The 22403-nt window shown below is 44.5% G+C and overlaps 1 protein-coding gene across 2 annotated transcripts in view; it reads right to left on the bottom strand.

Moving 5' to 3' along the window:
• Nucleotides 1-21408, bottom strand: part of TUBGCP3 (tubulin gamma complex component 3) — an 83241-nt gene extending 61833 nt beyond the window's left edge. For both annotated transcript variants that reach the window (XM_006258809.4, XM_014600415.3), the window contains exons 1-3: nucleotides 21233-21408; nucleotides 5179-5286; nucleotides 1825-1892 (exon numbers count right to left, since the gene is read on the bottom strand). In XM_006258809.4, coding sequence (XP_006258871.1) covers nucleotides 1825-1892; nucleotides 5179-5286; nucleotides 21233-21308 — 252 coding nt within the window. In that variant the 5' untranslated portion in view covers nucleotides 21309-21408. The remainder of the gene's footprint in view (nucleotides 1-1824; nucleotides 1893-5178; nucleotides 5287-21232) is intronic.
• Between the last annotated feature and the right edge of the window lie 995 nt (nucleotides 21409-22403).

Raw genomic sequence — 22403 nt, 5'->3', positions numbered from 1 at the left:
GCACATAAAAAGGTTGAGAACCAGTATCTTAGAAAGTCAGTCATTCAGAGAGACATAAGCTTTTGTAGACAACAGCCTACTTCATCAAATGTTATAAATAGACTTACAGAAAGAAATGGTATAAAACAAAGAAATTTAAAATTGGAATAAGAATCTAAATACAAAAGTAAAAGACAAGGAAAAAGGGCACTGGAGAGAAACTAAAGGTGCGTTGAAGAGGTCAGTAGGGATAAACAAGCCATTTTACACATCGAAAGACATAAGAATACACAGCAGGATTAGTTGAAAATTAATCCAGAGCCAGGTACATATGCCCATGTCTACAGGTAAGAATTTCTTATCGGTACAAAAATAGCATGGGACATGGAGCATACATGCTCTCCAGCTCCCTGGCTAAAGAGCTACACAGGCAAGCTCTCCAGCCAGGGGGCACTATGGGGCTTCTCTCTGGGCCACCACCCTCAGGGGAACCCATTACTTGAAAACTAGTTCTCACCTCTGCCTGCAACGAGGGCAGGATGTCAAAAGGCAGCTCGCAGATTTTAAAAGTAACTCCTGTGTAGCCCAGATCGGCTGCACATAAGGTGACTCAAAGTTGGAGGTACAGGGAACCAGGTCTGAGGACAACTTCTCTGATCCTTTGTTCTGGCTTCCTGGCTTTTAAATTGCTGTGCAGCACCTAGCACCACATATGGCATTTAAAGTCTGTGGCACCGTGAACTGGAAGGAAACAGCTTTCCTGGGTTGTGTTCCTGGTCCCCAAGGCTTTAAGACCCCTGTCCCTGCTGCGGAAGGCCAGGAACTGGGCTCAACAACAACCTCCCCGAGTCCAGGACAGCCTTGCAGCCATGGCACAGCTATCAAGCTACCCAAACCTCAGCAGCCTTCCAGCTGTGACAGCATCTTCCACCCCCACTCTAATTCTACCAGGAGGCACAGGAGGGGAAAGGAGTAGTGGGAAACAGTTTTCCTGTGGCTGCAAAGCTGGCCAAGTGCAGACAGCCTTGCAGCCATGAGAGAACTGTCCCCTGCCCCTCCCCACATATGCCTCCCAGGGGACATGGAGGCATGCACAGAGCAAGAGCTCTTCTTCCTCAGCATGAACTTTCCCAGGGCTCCCAGAGGGTTCCCACTAGAGAACAGTCCCCCAACCTGTCCTGTCAATCAACTAAAATTCTCCCAGGGCTGGATCCTCTTGGGGCTCTGGGAGGCCTCCAGCCCTGTACCTGCCTCACAATGCACTCCTCCAGGTTGAACTGGAGAAGCACATTAGGCAGGGGACTCTTCTGTGGCTGGAACCCTTCAGCATGTGCGCCCATGAGTGTGTGGGTAGAACAGACAGAAGAAACCTCAACCTTCTGCATGAAAACCTCAGATTGCTTAAAATTCAAGAGGGCTGTTTTAACTTTAAAGAAAAAAACCCAACCAAACAAAAATGAATCAATACACTGCAGAACACGTTATCCTAAAATAAATGGCAGTGAGATAATCCTTCAATTTTACATATTAAAACAAGCATTTCTATTTTTACAAAGCTACTTCCTTCCCATAAAGTGTCCTTCAGGCAGTTTTACTTAAACTAAAAAAATACTGTTGATTTTTTTCCAATTTTATTTTCATCCGAGCTAATTTCTTGCTTTTGCATTATAGTGATTTAGCAGCAAGTCCAGAAGCAACATATTAGTAATAATAATTCATTTTTACGAAACCACACTCCAACTGTTTGCTACCCAGTGCAATGTCAAGTTATGTACAAGGGTAATGTACCTGTGCTTTTAGTTTCCTTCTGCACAGCAAAATGACTATAAAACACTATTACTGTACCTGTGAACTGAGTTTTCTGTAGAGCTCTGAAAATAAAGCAGCATCTGCTTCCCTTCTTTGTCTGACAACTGTAAAAAGAAAGTTTGCTAAATTGAAAATAAAATTCCAGCACTCATCCTGAGACGTCACATGAAAGCACATTGAGGCATTTCACTACAGATCAACACATTCCTTGGCTGCTAAAAATGGCTTTTGCTAAGACTAACCTGAACGTTAAGTGTGCCGGTATTGGAACAAAAAGAGGAATTTCATATAAGCCATTGCAGTTACTAGAGAATAACGATTTTTGGTCAGTACCAGTTAGAACCAAAGAGAAAAACAATGACATAAATCCCATTAAATCCAACTAAATCCTATTATGATCCCAAGGTACTGAAGCTCAATAAAAATTATTCTAGCATTCATGACCTACACGGACCCAGTCTTAAGTATCCACTGACATTTTTATATTCTCCATAGCTCTGCCTAAAGGCTGGTTTTGTTTTTAAAACTGGTTTTGTCCAAAAATAAAAAAAATTAAAACTGACAAATGTATTCATTTGCTGTTAAGCATAATAGAACTATTCCTTCCACCCAACAATGAAGAATTTGACACACATTTATTTGGGCAGGTTTAAGGGAGGCAAACCTTTTATGAATTCTTTTTTCACTTAAAACAGGACCCCTCAGATTGAAAGGGATCATGGGGGCCCTTTTGGGCCGGATCCAGACCAAGGGTTAAGGGTGTCAGGGGCCTAATGCAGCCAGCCCTCACCCAACTACTACAGAAACTCATATCCAATGGAGCGCTGTACCCTGAAATCCTGCATTGGGCTCTATATGCACTCACCCTACCTCCAAATTCCCAGCCCCTCCAAGAGCCCCATAATCTGGACCAAGTCAACAGACCATGTGTTTAACATCCATGTTTTCAAAATGTGTTCTCTCTCAAGATATAAACTACTTTACAAAATTTAAATATCATTGATCCCATTGTACATGTGGGAAGACTGAGGCACAGGCAAGTGAAGCAACTTGCTCAGCCTCACACAGCCACTCAAGGGCATTGTTTTGTCTAGAATCTCAATACGCCAAAAGACAACCACCTCAGGTCTCAATCTTGTACACTATTAAATAACATTCTTTCTTCAGAGGCAAATTTATTCAGGCTTTCAGAGATCTTCAAAGAGACCAGACTACTCTAAAAGAGCCATATAAATCAAATGCCACAGCCATCTAAATAATAAAGCAATCCTTGTTAAATGTTCTATATGCCAGTATTAAAAGCTGTTGCTAAGATTTTTTTGCCCAAAGTTATTTCCTGCACTACAACTCTGAAATAAAATAAATCAAAGTAGCAATGATTACCCAGCTATTTATTTTCATAAGCACAACAACAAAACAAACCACAACAATGAGGGGAAGGGAAAAATTGGATGGAGAGAATCCATGGTAGTATCAAAACAGACACAATCAAGTAATGTAGCTTATGCACATACTCAAAACTGACCAAAATATACAGAAACCCTTAAATGTAAAAAAGGCCCTACTGAAGAACAGCCTTGAAACTTGACTAAAGAATTCTACAAGTCCTCTGAAAAAGGCAACAAGAACTCTAATTTAGATATTCAAGAAAAGTCACATCTTATGATGTATGTCAATCTGGATCCATTTTAACAGAAATGCTGAGGTCCTCAGAGGTATTGAGCATAAGCAGGAGTTTCTAATTTATTTGACTATTCCCTTACATGATTTGCTTGCACATTTTGCCATAAAATTAAGAATCTTCGCAACAGTATTTTGCTTTGCAAGGAAGATATGCTGCATCCATACCGTAGCCATACTTCCCAGGATGTCTGCACTGTTTCCCAGTGTTCTATACGGTAGGTTGTGAAACTGTGTTCCGTGGAACCCAGGGATTCTGCTGTAGGTCATCAGGGATTTGGCAAAGAGAATAGGAGTAATGGTAGAGTGGGCCAGGAGACAATGAATTGCCATTGCCAGACTGAGTCACCTGGTTCTGTGTTAGTCTTCTGAAGAAGTAACAGAAGTTATATGGAAAGGGTTCTGTGACTTTATGGAAGTGGTTTTCAAACTTCCTAGGGAACAGTTCTCCACCACATCTCACCTATTAGTTCCCAATCCACAAAATATTAGCCAAGGCCAAAAGCGAGGAGTGAAGCTGCTCTAGTGCTATGCCCCAGTGCCACTCAGGCACAACACAGATATTTCCATGTTTGGTACATATCAGCAAGTTTGTGGATGACACCAAGCTAGGGGGTGCAATAGATACACTGGAGGGGTGGGTTAAGATTCAAAGCGGCCTAGACAAATTGGAGGACTGGGCCAAAAGGAATCTCACAAGGTTCAGCAAGGACAAGTCCTGGCCTTGGAATAGAAGAATCCCATGCACCGCTACAGCCTGGGGACTGACCGGCTAAGAAGCAACTGTGCAGAAAAGGACCTGGGAGTTACAGTAAACAATAAGATAGATACAAGTCAGCAGTGTGCCCTGGTTGCCAAAATAACTAGCAGCATACTGGGCTGCATAAGTAGAAGTGCTGCCAGTAGATTAAGGGAAGTAATTATTCCCCTCTATTCTGCACTGGTGAGGCCACATCTGGAGTACTGTGTCCAGTTCTGGGCTCCCCAACTATAGAAAGGATGCGGATAAAGAGGAGAGAGTCCGACGGAGAGCAATGAAAATGGTTTGGGGGCTGGAACACATGACTTCTGAGGAGAGCATGAGGGAAATGGGTTTGCTTAGTCTGCAGGAGAGAAGGCGGGTGGGGGGGAGGGGTTGACAACAGTCTTTAACTACCTGAAGGGTGGTTCCAAAGAGGATGAAGCTAGACTGCTCTCAGTGGTGGCAGATGACAGAACAACAAGCAACGGTCTCAAGTTGCAGCAAGGGAGGTTTAGGCTGGATATTGGGGAAAAAAACAAACAAAAACAAAAAAACCCACTCACATCGAGGGTGGTAAGAAGCACTGGCACAGGTTACCTAGAGAGGTGATGGAATCACCATCCTTGGAGGTTTTTAAGGCCCGGCTTGACAAAGCCCTAGCTGAAACGATCTAGTGGGGGACAGCCTTGCTTTGAGCAAGGGGTTGGACTAGATGACCTCCTGAGGGTCCTTCCAACTCTAATTTTCTATGATTTTATGACTGGGAGTGGCTAGGCAGGGAGTGTACCCCTTTTGTTTTTAAGGAAACAGAACACAGTGGATAGAAGCCAAAGGGTTTGGCACTCCCACCCCAAAAAAGTATAATTTTTTATATTTTAGAAACAGTGCAATAAACGCACATGTTGATTCTTAAGAGTTTGAATCTTAATAACTTTTAATAGATGAAAAAAAAAGACAGATAGACGTACGTTCTTTCTTGATTTTCTCTGCCACAAGGAATTCATCTCTTTCAACAGTAGGAGCAAAGTTGCTTCCAATGACTCTCACTGCATACTGAAATTGCTGGGCTGCATCAGCTGAAAGAGGAAAAACAACATTAGCTAAGCCAGTTTTTAAAATAGAAAACAGCTGCTAAATGATTAAAAGCTAGTTTAAAGATAAATCTAATGTGCATATATTTTCTGCAAGAGGTGTGTTCCAACGTGGAAGCAGTCATTACAAGGCCACAGAAATCCAGTTAATGAACTACCTTATAAGGGATATCCTCCTGACAACCCATTTTTTAAATTTAAGTCAAGCTCAAACTAGCTGCTGTTGCATGGACTAATCCGACTATTGACTCAGATTCTTGTGCTGATTTTTCCAAATATTTTGAGTTTATTAACAAGTGGAATACTTGTGTCGCATTTAAAAAAGGTATAATACAACATGCTACTTATTCAATATAAAGATTATTATTTTATGACTAAGTCTTACGTTCTATATCTAGTCAATTTCTTGCTTTTAGGAAAGATGCAAGTTTCAAGACTAGCTAGGAGAGTGCTGCATTTTTCCTTTTTTGTTTGTTTGTTTAGGTACTTGAAATGTAGCTTAAATTGTCTGACTGCAATTCATTCAAATGAGAAGTATTTGGGTCAAGTAGACAAGACCATCTCCTGTTTGTTACAAAGCCTGGGAAAAAGTTACATACAAAGTATGTTGAACATGACAAACTGTTCCTCAGGTACTTTCCTCAAAATAAGAGAGGAAGAGTTCAGCCAACCTTTCCTGCAAACCTCCTTTCTTCATCTTAAAGCCATCTGAATAACTGCCAGTGAGAAACTGTAAACAATTCTGAAATGGCAATTCCAGAAACATTTTGTTCTCTGTATACTGGAAAACTGACTCCTGCATGAATCAAAGAGCCTACCTACTTTTCTAGTTCTGTGATGAGACATGATCTGGTTGAGCAGATTGAGACAGTGGAACAGACAGTAGCAAGAATTTTCAGTTATTTTAAAATCTTTAACCTCAAAAGCATTCAATTTATCCAAAAATTTCCAAACAGATTCCCAGACAAATCAGAGACAAACCAAATATTGTCTAAGTGAAGAAGTTAAAAAGGGACAAAAAAAAAAAGTCAGCTTCTTATTGTAACTGCAAAAGCACCTTAGCTACAGGTAGAAGGCAGGGCAGGGTGCCATCCTGCCAACTAACTCATTCAAAAAGGGATAAGAGTTCTTAGGCAATAGCCTACTACTTCGGCAGATGCTAGTCTGTCAACTGTGATAGCTTATTCCTTTCTGAACAAGTTTAATCTCTAAAAGGTGCCATCCTGCCCTGTCTTTTCCCCGTAAGGTAAAATCGCAATTACACCCTGCCATGCCTTCTACCAAACTTCAGAACAACACAGCTAACAACCTCTATCTTAAATATAGAGAAGGCAAAGTTTTAGAACAATAATTCTAAAGCAAGGTGCTTTGAGACATTTCAAGGATGCTGTGGGGTGCCACAGTTAGGTGTGGAAACACAATAAAACCAAGAGATTTCAAACAGAAATCTATAGTGTTAAAACCTGCTGTGGTTTGAGTTCTTTGCAACAGAGGAACTGCTCATTTACCATATTTACACAAATAAGACAACACCCAATAAAAATTCTATGTATGGAAAATGTATAAATTTGTTCTAATTTTCCAGGCATTGAATCTAATTCTTGGAGGTTTGCCTTGAATTTGTCCCTTTCCACTGCTCCAGCACAGAAAATAAATTGGGGAAGGGGGCAAGGATTGGGCGGGGGAAAGAAAAGTCAGGTAGTCCCCTTGCCCCCCACCAACTACTTCCCCCTGTACCCCTTGCCCTTCCCTCCTTCCTATCAGAACCTGCTCTGTCTGAGCATGTGGAAGTGAGGGGGCAAATTTGAAAACAGTGACTACAAAATAAACATACCTACAGTAGCTGGTATATAGGAAAAGGATTACAGGTGCCCATAGACTCAGTTCATCCAGCGTTGATGCATTTTACCTCTTTTGAAACTAGTGCAAATTTTAGCACAGGTACTTCATAAACACACTTAAGTAGCACTTTGGCATCTACTTCTATATAGTACAAACTATGTATAGTATTAGTCCAAAGCAAAAAGGCTCATGATTTACCATATAGTTTACTGGGCTGGGCCCCAGCAGAGTTAACAGCGTTTCAAGACATGGCAATCCCACAGCTCAGCATTGTTCAGTATGTGCGTGTATGCCAGATATCAGCCCCTCCGTCCCCGCAATGATTCATGTGCTAGTTAGCCCCTCCATTTGTGACTGGGCTGCACTAACCTATCCTTGTGGTAGGCCACCATCAGTATGTTCACCCAATATGGGTCATGTATTCAACACAGAACATGACTGCTGGCTGCATTTAATCAATTTCATAGCTGATGTCCATTACAGAGCACATGTTGTTTTTGGCAGCACTTTTAATGATAGACAATACATTTGCATAAAAGGAAACCTCATTTAAGTACAAGATGATGGGCTTTCCCTGTTCCCCCACAATGTTAGACATACATATCCAGAATTGGGCTGCAACAGTATGATAACAGGCAACATCAGCATCTCCTAAAAAGAACAGATCAGCTGTGCTAGGACACATCACAGCACAACTCAACCCACTCCAGGGACAACATCCGTTTAGAGCCTTATAGCAAACAATTGTTTCTGGGAGTGATTTTGATATCTGACTGATGTCAGATACAAAGCAGGCTAGGTATTGCACAGAAATCTTTAAAAACAAAAAAATACCCCACAAAGTTTTTACTAACAGATAATTCAAAAATTCATTTGCTTATGTAATAAACCAATAATCTTGTATCATTTCCCCAAGAAATAGTAACAGAAAATACACATTTGTTTCCTCTGCAATCATATGCATCATGTCATCCCATAAATATAAAAGAACCACTCTATAACAAACTTGGTCTACTCAAGGTAAAATTATAACCACACTACTTGGTTTTTGGTGCTCCGATTAAAAGCACTGAAAGTAGACAGAGGAGAAGAACCCCCCCCCACCCAAAAAAACTACAACGTTCTGAACAGTATTCAATATTTTAAATATATATTTTTCATATCTAGATATAAAATTTTCAGAGATACAATTAGTGGCACAATGGTCAATTAGTTGAATATTTACCAAAATAAATTAAAAAAAGTTAAATGGTATAAAAAGCTTGCTACATTTAATAAATTATTCAAGAACTATAAAATTTTAATCTAAAACTGCCTAAAATTTACTCTAAGAAGATTTTTGTGTTTCCGTCCGAATGCAGGACTTCCATAGAGCTTGGCAGATAGTGTCCTTCAACTTCCATCCATTCCTCCCCTCCCCCATAGTACTGGGAGGCATTAATTAAGTTTTCAGTGTTGCACTTCAGCACCCTTAAGGAACTTTTGAAGCCTGTACATAGTGTACATGAACTAAACAAAGGCAGGGTGGGGGCCTTGGCTGTGAGAAGCATGAAAGAAGAAAAAAATATTTTTAAAGAGAGAACTAAACCAAGGGGAGAAAAAAAAACCAAGAAGGCAGCAATTATACTGACTAGATAATTTTACATTTTCAAATGACCCCATTAATCACAGAAAAGAGAAGATCTCAGTTTGGTAAACTTCTTTTATATAAATGTTTTGGGGGTTTTTTCCCCTGTCTTGGTATTACCTGTAACTCTAAAAAGTACACCAAGACAAAAAATGACATCCTGAGAGACCACAGCTGTTGCTTTTCATCTTGAACAGTGGTTTTCAACCTCCACACACCCCCATTTGTAGACCCTTAATTTTTTTTTAATGGAGATGTGCACCCCTTGAATTATAAATGTGGGTATTCACATACTTCTGATTGATCAGTCATCTTTCACAGACTCCTTAGACCTAGCGCAAGTCCCCTGGGGTCTGCACACCACAGGTTGAAAAACCACTAATCTAGAGAAAGGAACAAAAGTTCTATACTTTGAGACACAAAATTCTTGTTTCCTGCATTCAGGGTCTCATTTTGCAACAGCACATGATTGGAAAGGGTTTTTGTTGATTTAAAAAGGGGCCCTCAATTAGTCCTTCCCATCCCTATGCAGCACATCCCAGGACAGCCCCAGCCCTGTTTACCCCAGGCTGTGCACAACCTGCCCCTTCCAGGGGGTAGATTCCATAGCTCAGGGGCAACCTGCTGCTCTGCAACAGCCTGGGGCCCGGACAAACCATTAGGATCAGGTTCTTCCAAGTCAAAGTAGAGTTGTTTGTTCCCCTCCCAAGAAGGGGCTGCAGGCAGGTAGCACATGCTTCCACAAGAGGGGCTGCAAACAGCCTGAGACGGCTGTGCCCCCACAGGGACTGCAACAGACTCAGTCCCCCTGGGGCTTCCACCTGGCTGCCCATACTACCTGTCCCCAGCCCTTCTTTTTACCTGCTTGTGCACCTCTGAGATGCCGACCACATTGACACAAGTGCCCCACATTCTGCCCTAGTACCGCAGGGGAGAGGCGGAGTGCCCACGATTCAATGCAGTGCATGCTGCTTTCTGGGCACAGTCCGGCAGTCCTGGGCACTTCACTAGGGCTTAGCCCCCACACGACTCACTCCCTGCAGACACAGCTTGCACAGTGCTTTGGGATGGATCCCTGCTTCTCCTTGCAGTGCCTGTGTGGCTGGTAGGCATGTGTTGCCCCCATCCCAGATTTCCTTCAAAATAATATGGTCACCCTATTCGTAGGTCATCTAATCCAACCCCTGCCTGAGACCAGATGATCCATATGCAAACGATTCTATATAAAACCACTGTCTAACCTCTTAGCAAAACTGCACAAATCAGCCCTGACAAGACATAACACCCTAATCTGCCACAGGTAAAAGCAAGTGGACCATGGCAGCAAATTTTCTGCTTCTGTAAAGCTTGTTAATATATGCTGAAAATACCTCAGACAGAGGGAACTACAGCCCCCCCCCCCCCCCCCGACACCTGCCCCCACTGCAGAAGGCGGCAAAAACCACCACCATCCATACCGATCTGACAATGGGGTAAAATTCCTTCCTGACCCTGGGCAGAGGTGCAAGACTAACCAGGAAACACTGGGTTGAAGTCCCAGCAGGAGCACTGGAACAGCCTAGTCCTAATCCCCCAGCCTTGGCTGCAGCCAACATCCAATGCCTGTGAGGAAGGCTTAGAAAAAAAAACCCCACAAAACCACCCACAACTCTGACATGCTGAAATGTAGGGGGGGGGGGGGGGGGGGAATAAGGCAATGCAAATTCCTTCCCAGCCCCAGGCAGCAACCAGCAAACTACAGAAACACAGAAAATACCAACAGTAAAACAGGCATAGCTACACCTACATTATCCCCAACGAGTAGCTATTCCCCTCCTCCTTCCCCCACATAATGGAGAGTTCACAACTTCCCTACACAATCTATTTCACTGTCTCACTGTTCTAACTGATTTTTACTCCTTCAAGCCATTAGTCCACAGATTATCCCTAACTATAAAAGACATCAAGCCAAATGCCTCCAAAGCCTGAATTTTGGCCAGCTTTCAGAGCTAAGTAATCCCAATAAACTATACTAAGGCAAAAAAAATGAAAAACTTCATTTATAAGAATATTCATTTCCTTCAAAAATGAAAAAAACCAGCAGTCAACCAAGTTCTATTACTGAAGTGAGAAGACATTTATATCTTTGATTAGAGAAAGACTGTAACCACTGACATTTTTACATCAGTGATTTTACGTATGTAAAAATGTCAGTGATTACATCAGTCCCTCTCTACTCAAAGATTCTGACAGAAAAGCTTTCCTTAACATTGGAAATAAACTTTTTTTTTAACTTTTTTTTTTAATGTTAACCCTTAACATTGGTGGTTTCTGTTGCATTGTAATAAGTAGGTTTATTTGAGCAAGCCTCCACTGAGCTAAAAGCAACTGGAATCTATTTTCCTTGTGGATCCATTCCCTGGAATGATTTTTTATCAGTTTTACAAGTCTGCTTTGATGTTTTCTGCCTCTGACAGAAATAACTGGTTTTGTATCACACCCAAGCTGTAAGACCTAACTCAATATTTATAAAAGTTCTCAGAAAGGTTTCGATACAAGATCACGTAAGTATGATACAATTGTGCTTAAGTACTCTACTGTTTGCAAGTTAGTGTCATTTACATTATAGCAATTGTCAACTAGGATTTTTCCCTCACTATAGCAAAAAGAGCATATCACCAATTACACATTCAATAGTCACCTAAAGATCACAGGCAGGAATGAAGTTCTATATAATCTAAGAGTAAAGGCTTCCTACTTAAGTAGCCCTGTAACAAAGGCAAAGGAAGCTAAATTCAAGATGACCATTAATGAGATCTTAAAAAACCATCTAAGGGAAAACTAAAATGATCACAACAAAGAGAATGGTGAAGACAACACTGTCTTAAGAGATGTTATCATATTAACCATTAGACAGAAAGCAACAAATTTCAGGAGGCAGATATTTAAGAAAGACAGTTAACCAAAAACCAGAGTTGACTGAGAGTTACAAAATTTTAAAAGTCTGCCAGCTTTGCTTGATTACTGTCTTTTTTCAGCTACTCCAATACAAAAAAACCGGGCAAACTTCTGGTGAATGTTGTAAGTTTCCTCATTTTTTTTAAAACTACACCACAGCTGAAAACTCATCTGAGAGAAGATCTTGCAAACTTCACAATTAATTTAATTAAAAAACCAAGCTGTTAGATAAATTACAAGAAACTGTAAAAAAAAAGTTAGAAGTGCCCAGAGAGAGTATAATTAAGCTAAAATCCTATTAAAATACCAAAGGGGGGGGGGGAGAGAAACAAGAAGAGAATGCTGATACTTATGAAACTAAACTTAGATTTCAGTACCAGACTACTTACATTTAGCCCAAACAAACTATTACCCGTTTACTCCCCCCCCCACAAACTGAATTTAAGTCAATCCTTCATACATCAGAAGTCCTCAACTCATGGCTCATGAGCAAGTGTTTGCCTGTTAGACACCCCAACACTGCATGTGGCTGCAGGAAATTTAAACATTAAAATCAAGGCTGACAGGCATGGAAAAGCTTGATGCTGCCCACATATTTACTAAGTGTTTTTGCCTGTAGGCCAGCAGAGGTTAAGAGCCACTGCTGTATGAATTTCATCTACTATAGTGAAAATAATGTATGGGAAGCACACGGTGAAGCATTACTTGGACATACCCACACAATTTCACTTTTTATTCTCCTTCCTTTCATGGAAACGCATGACAAGGGCTCATCTTTCTCCAATTTATTTTTAAACACCTCTCCTATTTACCAAACTAATAAACCATACCAGATTCAAATGATATAGCCACTATGACCTTATCCACAGTGTTATTTATGGCCACTGGTTACCTAGCAGAGTAGCCATGTTAGTTTTGAGGCAGACAAAAGGCAGGGTGGATTTGCACCTTTACAGACTAAATAAAATCAGAGATGTAGAGAAAGTTTTCTTAAGCAGTGGCTTCAACTGGTGCTGTGAAGGAACTGCAGGAAGCAGAGCTGCTAAACAGAAAGCATTGACTGGAATACAAAAGGTAGGGGAGGGGAGAGGTAAGAAAGGAAGAAGCACTTATGAGACAGGCAAGGGGGTAGGAAAGAGAAAAAAAAGCAGTCAATCTATAGAGGGATATAGGGCTTATAAAAGCCCATACAGATAATGGAATAAAAATCTAGTCTTGGTTTAGGCCATACTAATCACAATCCAATCAATGGATGATTTCTTGTTCTAGAATTTCCCATTCAATTTCATTTTTAAAAGCTTTTTATCCAAAAGCTACTCTAAGGTCAGCGATGGATTGTCCAAGGAGGTAAAAACTGTTCTGCCATGGAGTTGTCTGTCTTTCTGGTGTTAACGTCATTCATTCCACCACACGGGGATCACCTCGTCTGTCCGCTGTAGACAGCAGAGGGACACCATAACCAAGTGATGACATAGATGACATTGGTAGAGATGCAGATAAATTAATTTCAGATGTTATAATCCTCGTGATCCAAACAACACTGATGCCATCTGGTTTGATGAAGGGGGTACAGTTGGCATGTTGGTCAGGAACAAAGTCTGGCACCTCGCTTCTTCCCCAGTCTCTTGGGTGTAGTTCCACATCTCCAAGCAAATCAGAAACCAGAAGTAACACCATCCAGAATCCATCTGGAGGCAAAATTCAGCAGAGCCCTGTATTTCCATAGGGATGGTTAGATGGCTAGGTCAGTACTAGCATATCTTGCACTAATACACAATCCTAGAGCAAAATGCTTAGTGTTTAGCTCCAAGGGTTTACCCTCCAAATATGCTTACTGCCACATTTATAGATGTTCCTCTAGAACAGGGGTGGGCAAAATATGGCCTGCAGGCCAGATTCAGCCTGACAGGCAATTTCATCCAACTCATGGGCACCCACCAACTAATTGTACCCCACCCAGCCCACACGCCTCACTCCCACCTTTGTGGGCAGAAGGGCCCAGCCCAACCAGCGCACAGCTTCCAGGTGGGGCTGCTGCCTCCACTGCTGCAGCTGCCAAGGAACCTGCTCCACTTCCCCGGCTTTCTGCTTGATCTAGGCACCAGGTAGGGAAGGGGAAGGGATAGGGGCAGAGGGGAGTTGCAGCTGGACAGAAGCACAGAGCATGCTGCCACCTGCCCCAGCCCCATGGAGCCCCCATGTAGGGAGCCAGAGCTCAGGTGGACACGATGTAGGTGAGAAGGAAGGAGGGGGACCCCCCCCCACACACACACACATTCCCCCCCATGGCGCACAGCCCCCCAATCACCAGTGGTAGCAGCAGGTACTCGTGGCCTGTGCAGACACTGGTGCCCAGCGCTGCATATGGTGACAAGAAGTGCAGCCAGGCTGACTTGCCTCTATTGCATGGGGCTTCCCACAGTGCAAGTACAGCTCCTGGCACCCACACATCACTGGGGAAGCCTGGCACAGTGGAGCCAGCTGCCTTTGCCGTTCCCTGCTGTGCAGGTCCCGGGACTCCGCCAGGAAGCAGGGGGCAGGGTTCCCCTCCATTTCCAGCAGAGTCCTAGGATCTGCATGGCAGGGAGCGGCAAAGGGAGCCAGCTCCACTGTGTGGGGCTTCTCCCAGTGGTGCATGCGAGTGCCAGGAGCTGCATGTGCTACACAGGAAGCTCAGTGCAATAGAGGCAAGCCAGCCTGGGTGCGCTCCTTGACACCATGTGCAGCACTGGCTGGAACCATGCTCCGCTGGGTGGCAGCACCTGTGGGGGCCATGAGCACCCCTAGTCCGCGCTGCCTGCTGCTGCCGCCAGATGTAGAGGCTGTGCACAATGGGGGGGGGAGGGAGGGGAGGAGGAGTATATGGGGGGTCCCTACATCCTCCTCACCCTCCCACACCCTGCCCCCACAAACACACCCCCACCATACCTTATTGCCCCCCCACACACACAGCCACACCCCCTCCCTCACAAAACACAAGTAAGACTTTATTTTTTAGTTATTATGCAATCACTCATATATATATACACATACATATACACATACACACACAAAATCATGACAAAAATATTTTTTGTAATAAAATAAAATACATTATAGGAGGTATTTGACTTTTAGTGTATTATTTGGTTTTATCTGTTTCCAAGATGGCAACCCTCCCTACCCAAAAGGAGTACTTCTGGGGGACAAGGGGAGAAACTTCTGGTCCCATGATGGCAACCAGGGGTCGGGGCACCTGTCAAGGGGCAGAGCTACCCTTGTGGCCCTCAACAGCTCGCCAAAACCCATTAAGCAGCCCTCCAGCCAAAATAATTGCCTGCCCCTGCTCTAGAACATCTGTGACATCAGCAAGCAAGCTTGGCAGCCTAGCACAACACGACTGACAACATTAGTTACACTAAGCATCTGTTAGCAGCCTTACATGCATTTCTGCCATAAAGAAACTTAAAGCCACGGACTGAAAAAGTAAATAGGAGGCCAGATGTATACCTGAAAGATCAGGTGATAGAACATAAGAAAAGGTCAATTGATACTAGTGCCTATCTACTTGTATATCCTTTGATTGCAAACTCCAGAAAGATATTCCCTACTTCTCAGAAGTGTTTGAAAGGCACTTATTCATGTGTGGGAGCACAGAGAAAGCAACATCTGTGCTAAGAGGTCTGTGAAATAAGATCTTGGAGTGCCTTGAGAAATGATGGATGTAAAGAAGGATACTGTGCTGAAGTGTTAAGACAGAGAAGAAAAAAAAAACCCATGGGGGATACTTAGCAACAAAATCACCTGGACAGAAAATGGATTACCATGAAGAAACATTTTTATTAACAATAGAAAAAAGCAGTGCCTAAGCACCATAAGTATACCAGAGCACTCAGTCACTACACATAATGAAGGTCACTGGACTATAGAGAAGGGACAAGTAAATTTGGTAATTAAACAAATTATTAACACCAATGGAGGTGGGGGGGGTGAAATGCATAAATGTAATTTCCAATAGGGAACTCCTTCCTGGGCCATCATAGGTTCTCCATCACTATTAATTCTAAAGGATGGCATGAACATCCAGTGCATTCACAAACTTACATCTATCCGTATTTCACTACCTGTCAAAGTCAAGAAATATTATGGATCTAAGGGATATCTTGAAGGACTGTGCCCAAGATCAAAGGCATAGATGATGTTAGAGACACCTTTTTTCTAATGGAAACTGCAATAGGAAGTTTAACACAGAATGTGCACAAATCCCATAAAGCGTTTTTTGTCCACTAAAACCAAGTCTCCTAAATCAGAATGGTCACAGATCTGCAATGGCCATAGGTAGCCTATGGCTTGATTTCAAATTTAATCTGAAAAAGGCAAGATCTCCAGAAACATAAATGCCCTAGTGTTGTGTAAAAGTGAAACAGAAAAATGACCTGGCACCTAGCAAACTTAACTTGTAAGACCCAAGAGGATTTAAAACCAAGCTGACATAAAATTGCCTTACTGTTCATTAGGTTACACATCAAGAATCCTCAAAACTGATGACCAATACAAACCTTTCTGGAAAGATATCAGTGTGGCAAGTACGTACCGACTTTTCTGTCCTCAGATCAGGAATAATGTGGCCTTTTTTGTGTTTTGTTGGTTTGTTTTTTGGTTTGTTTGGGTTTTTTTTGGGGGGAGGGGGGTGGAAGCCTACACTGGAATGTTGTTCCCTCCCCTCTCCACAATGGTTCAGCATTCTTGTGATGGTGCATTACACTGGGAAATTCAAGTCTGATAACCGACTGGACTGTATAGGCTAAATCTTCAACCATTTAAGGAATAGTCAAAAGATTCCAACACTGACAGCATCCAGAGATCTATCTGCTCTCAGCCTCCTTCACCATAAACCAAAGAACAAAAAAAATCCACACAAACTAATTACAGGGGGCTTTTCCCCAGAAATTCCACACACTTCTTATAATAAAAAAACAACAGGAAAATTTAAGGACTTAAAAAAAAATAAATAAATAAATAAAAAAGCACCAGAAAACAATCAAACCCAGCAAACTTCTTAAAGTTCTGAAGTTGTGAGATTAGAATGAAGGTACTTGTATGCCACATTATCCTAGTGCTGCCCCTGTAGACAGATATCAATGTATAAACTGCATCTTCATTCCTGTTAGGACTTGTCTAGGTTTAAGAAGAGCAAAGTAAGAGGCAAACACTGAAAAGAAATACAAGAACGTCTAACAAACCTTCTGGAACACAAATGGAATCACAAATCAGAAAAGGCCAGTACATCATCTAGACCAGGGGTGGTCAACCTGCGGCCTGAGCAACCCCAGGGGCATGGGCAGCCTCTGTGAATGGCAGGAAGCAGATCAAGGACAGAACAGGTAGCACAGCAACCAACAGGGCAGGAAGCAGAAGGCAGACCAGGAGATCAGCCGGGAACCACAAAGCAGTCAGAAAGAAAAGCAGCAGAGAGTGGCATATCTGACAAAAGGTTGCCACTCTAACCAGTGATCTAGTCCAACATCCTGTTTATCACAAGCTATTACATTTCAACCAATAACCATTATATTTAGGGGTGCATCTATAGAGATTTTTTAGGTCGATACTGATATTTAAGAAGGCATATCGGCTGACACCAATCAGATTTCTGATACAGCTGCATCCAGCTGGTAAGTCCATGCGGTGGATGAGGAGTGGGGGGGAAGGGGCATAGTGGGGAGGCAGATCAACACCCCCCATGGTGAGGGAGAGGGCAGGGGCGGGTGATGCCCAGCCGGGGGGGGGGCGGGCAGCCGCGGGACAGAGCCATGGCTCTTTGTAGGGCAAGAATGCGAGGAATGAGAAGGATGTATGTGTCCCCCCCCCCCCCCCCCCAATCGGCGAGGGGTGGGGCAGGGCAGGCAGGCTGCAGCCCCAACTCTTCTCTGTAGGGGCTGGACTCAGGGCAGAGGTTATGGAGGGGGCTGCAGCCACCCCAAATTCCACTGTAGCCCCGCTCCCAGTGCCACTGCCATCACACACCCAGCACAGCCCCGGCTTCTCCCAGTGCATATGTGGAGGCAGGGTGTTGAGCTGGGACTGTGCCAGGCACACAGCAGCAGCGGCGCTGGGAGCAGGGCTACAGCGAAATCTGGGATGGCTGCAGCCCCCTCCATAGCCCCCACCCCGAGCCCAGCCCCCATCAAGAAGAGCCCGGTGCAGCCCCAGCTGCAGCCTGCCCACCCCACACAGATCGAGGGGCACAGGGCCCCTCTGCCATAAGCCACAGCTCTGTCCCATGCCCCACCCCAGCTGGGCAGCCCCTGCCCTCTCCCTCACTTGGGGGGGGGGGGGGGCACGCTCCACACCCTGCCTCCACACAACCCTTCCACTACAACAGGCTTCCCAGCTGCACACAGCTATTCCTCACTTCCTGCATGCTGCACTGTAACTGTGCACATGAACGAGCATTTATTAGCCAAATTAATCGGCCGCACTAGACCGATTTCCAATACAGCCAATTTTCCTAATATTGGTACTGATCCGATATCGGACCGATGCATTGGTCCACCTCTAATTATATTTAGCCCAATAGCTTGCATTTGGCCAAGTTATTTATTCAAGAACCTTAATATATCAAGAAATTGAGAATTCAATACTTCTCTCGATAGTTTGTGCCAGTTCTTAATTACCCTGCTAAAAATGTGTGTGCAATTCCTAATTCCAATGCCTCTAGCTTCAGCTTCCAGACACTGGTCCTTATTATACCTGACCCTGCCACATTAGGCACAACTCAATATTTTCCTATGGACGCACTTTGACATTATAGTCAAATCATATCTGGGTCTTTTTCATGAGCTAGCTATATCCGCTTTGCAAACAAATATGTCCACATTACTAAATGAGTGCAGAAGCCTTATCTAAACAGCTCTTAAGTATGCACACATATCCTACCCTTCCTGTGCTTAAAGTGTTTTATCTGCTTCAGTTTAATATTGATCCAAACAAATAAAACCTGAAGAGTTTTGAGGTACAAGCTAAAGATTTGTGCCTGGCTATTTTCTAGTTGTATTTAGGTGCATGTGCCTCCCAAGTCTCACATAAGGAAGAGCTAACAGAAATGCTTAACCGACGCCCGCCCCCCCACAAATCCCAAAGAGCATTTTCCCTCAGTTCTAGGGAGTTCCAGTAGGTCTGTCATTTGCAAAAAGTACCATTTTTAAATGGAAAGTTGTCCAAAGGCTACAGTGCCCACAACATTTTGTTGAGGGAGACCATTGTTTGGAAGTCTTCATTCTTATAGGCCCTTTCCTGAGGGGTCAGGAGCTGCAGGGGCAAACCTGAGCTCCCCTCCTCAGTATAATTAACTAGAAATAAATGTACACAAGATTAAAGTACCCTATCAACATCTACAAAACTCTTGCATCCTGGTTTAAGTGTACCCATTCACAAACAATGACCAAAAAAAATAAATAAAAAAAGATTATTTTCCCCCAAAGGCTGAGACCAACAAACAGAAAATAGAGCTAGGGTGCCTGGGGGAGGAGGGGTGGTGGAACTGTGACCAACATTTCCAAAATACTAGTATCAATTTTGAAAAGTAAAGAGAAGAGACCATCCTTTTTATTCTCTGACAAACTTCAGAATTTGGCAATACAACCCAACCCTGTTCCCAGGACTTCAACCTCGACTGAAATACTTCCCTTCTTTTCCATTTTAATTGGTAAAAGGGAATTATGTTGTGCCTCCTCCACAGCAGTAAGCTAAAAGTGCTCAGACTAGAAGTGTTCTTAAAAATAAAGCACACAAACCAACATACACACATTCAAGGATTTAGCTGGGAAAGTAAAAATCTAAACACAGAGTGCCACAGAGCAACAGCTCTGAAAACAGACGCAACGGCACTTAGAACTTCATATTGCCATTGCCTTAAAATTTCAAATGCTATTTTCAGAATCAGCTCTAAATAGAAAAGTTTATTGCATAAATGATATGCAATATCCAGTTTATATTTAGGAAACATACTGTTATCAACTGAAATATCAACTTTATTTTAATCAAATTATAAGCAATTTACATATGTAGTTCTGGGACCTTATTCTTCCATAAAGGATATCCAAATATCTCCAAACCGAAAGCAGTGGTGGTTACTCATATCCTGCTGCAGATGAACTATGGAGAAGAAAACTGGCCTGCAAAGGACACATGTAAAACTGACTAACAAAGACCTCACACATAAGGGCTTAACACTTTTTGGACAAAAATCTTCAGAGGGATTCTTAGTTTTCAAACACATTAATTAGAAACATGCGTTTCATTCATCTAGGAAAAACACCATGGCAACTCCAGAAGCATGGCAGTTATGATGCTTCAAAAGATTTACAAATGACCCTTTAAGTTGGACAGAATCTTCAGGAAAACCTGTTGATCATTTTTATTTTGTGAAGAGGGAGAGGGAGGGGGTTGGTCTTATGTTTTGTTTTGGGGTTTGTTTGTTTTTAAATACATCTTTATCCCTCATTCTCAACACTTCAGCGAAGGTGAGAAAATTCAAACTTCTCCTAGACTTCTCTCAAAAACCCTCCAAGCAAAAATTACGCTAGGTGACACCTGACATTCCCAGTACTTAAAGAAAGTACAGCAACTTAAAAAATGCCACCAGTGCACACACAAGCACAAGTATGTGCATAAGCCCCTTTCAGACCGCACATAACTATCAACGAGCGTAACCCTTTGGGCATCACCCTTTAGTCAGAGCAAGCTAACGAAGAAGTCAACCAGAGCAGGTCAGGATCTCATATAACAAACCTAGGAAGAATGATGCCTCCAGAAACACAGGGGAGGTAATACAGCAAACATCCTATCTGTTGAGATGGGTGCACGCAGATTCCTCTCCGCTCAGGTAAGGTTGTATCATCAGGGTACCACCCCGGCAGCAAACAAGTGATTTTGGCTGAAGTCCCCCAGGCAAAGGCAGGAGGGAGGAGGAAAGATGGACAAAGCATCTCCAGTCACAGACAACTTATTAACAGCCCAGCAGCCTCGCCCAGGGCACCCACCGGGTGGAACCTGGCGGCTGGTTTCATTCTGCTGCTGCTCAGAGCCTGAAGGCAGTGCAGAGCTGCCCCAGAGCTGGCAAGTGCCCTTCCCCTGCAGGAGCCAGCCAAGGGCAGGTGTGTGCAAGGGGGTACCCAGCCTACCCCTGCACACGGTAGGAGAGAAAAGCAGGGCAGGGCCTTCCCCAGGCAAAAAACAAACAAACACTTCCCACTCTGCCCTGGGCCCACCCGGCTGCCTGCACGTAGCAGGAGCAAGAGAACCCTGCAGGCCCGGCTTGTGCAGGGGGGACCCGCACCTGTGCTGTGCTACCGCCCTCTCTCACCCTCCCGGCAGGGCAGAGCCTCCAACAAGGCCCGGCCACCCCCGCAAGGGCCCAGGGTCACGGGCAAGCTCAGCCCACTGCCCGGGGGCACTGTCCACCCTCCCCACGGTGCAAGGGGCTTGTCCGGCTCACGAAGGCAGAGCGTGGCAGGATCCGCGCGGGGGAAGGGGGACAGCCGTTACCCTCGCTCTTGCCCAGGATGCGACAGCAGAGGTTTTGCAGCAGGACGTTGGGCGACTTCTGATCCGGCCCCGCCATCCTCGCCGCACCAGCGACTGCCCCCACGCGTGTAAGCACAACACCTCACACCCCGCCGCCGCCCGTTACCTAGGGCGCCATTTTAACACGGCCCGCCCAAAGCAGCGAGCGCCCACAATGCCCCTGCGCGCAGCCCCAAACGCCTTCCCCCGCGCCGCGCGCACCCGCGTCGGAGGTTCCGCCCCCCCAGCGGGCCCCCGCCAGCCAGCCCTCACCTGCCCTCAGGGCCGGGCCGGGGTCCCTCCGCGCCCCGCTCACGCCCCGGCCCGGCTCGGGCCGGCGCGCTTCCCGCTGCGGCTCCTTGCGAGAAGCGCCCGAGGTGGCCCCAGCCTCGTGTCCTCCGCGCCGCCGCCCGCCAAGGGAATGCAGAAATCTACAAGTCGTGGTTCAGAAACGATACCTTTTATTAGACCAACTGGGAAATCGCAACAACAGCCCCCCGCCCCATTTTCTACAAGCTTTCGGGCTCAAAGGCCCTTCATCAGGCATTGGAAAAATTAAAGATGTTAAAAAGTCCCCGGAGGTAGGAAATCATCTTTATTTTTTGCACAGAAGGAGCTGGACAGGGAAATCCTGGCCCTCTGGGTCCATGAGAGTGTCTCTGAGTTGTTCCTCCCACCCAGGGCCGTTCCTCGGCTGGGTGAATCAGGACAATTGCCCCAAGTCCTGCGCTTTGGGGGGGCCCAGCGGACAGTGCCGTACAGCCCCCGCTGTACACCACCGGCTTTGCACTGCAGCTGTGTGCCACCCCTACACCCCTCCGGCTCCATGCTCTGCCGTTGGCTATCCCCTGGCCCCGCACGGGCTGATATGCCCCAGGTCCTGCACACCCCTAGGGATAGCTGTGCTCCCACCAATACCTCCCACCAATAAACCTTTTCCCCACACTAAACAAGGAGCCAGGCTGCAGAAATGGCCTCCTGCACCAGCTTCTACCTCCAGATACACACTCTCTTATGGGAGGTTTTCAGGGCCTATAATAAGAGCAATATGAAGGAGAGCAGTGCCAGGGAGACTTGGGTCCACCTCTTATGCCCCCTCTCCAGTGCTTCAGCACCTAAATGCAACCCTTCTGCTCTGCTTGAGTCCCAGGAG

The sequence above is a fragment of the Alligator mississippiensis genome, chromosome 1, assembly GCF_030867095.1.
Source record: "Alligator mississippiensis isolate rAllMis1 chromosome 1, rAllMis1, whole genome shotgun sequence".
Classification (NCBI taxonomy): domain Eukaryota; kingdom Metazoa; phylum Chordata; order Crocodylia; family Alligatoridae; genus Alligator; species Alligator mississippiensis.
Note: the sequence above shows the minus strand (reverse complement) of the source record. Positions and strands in the feature narration are given on the sequence as shown.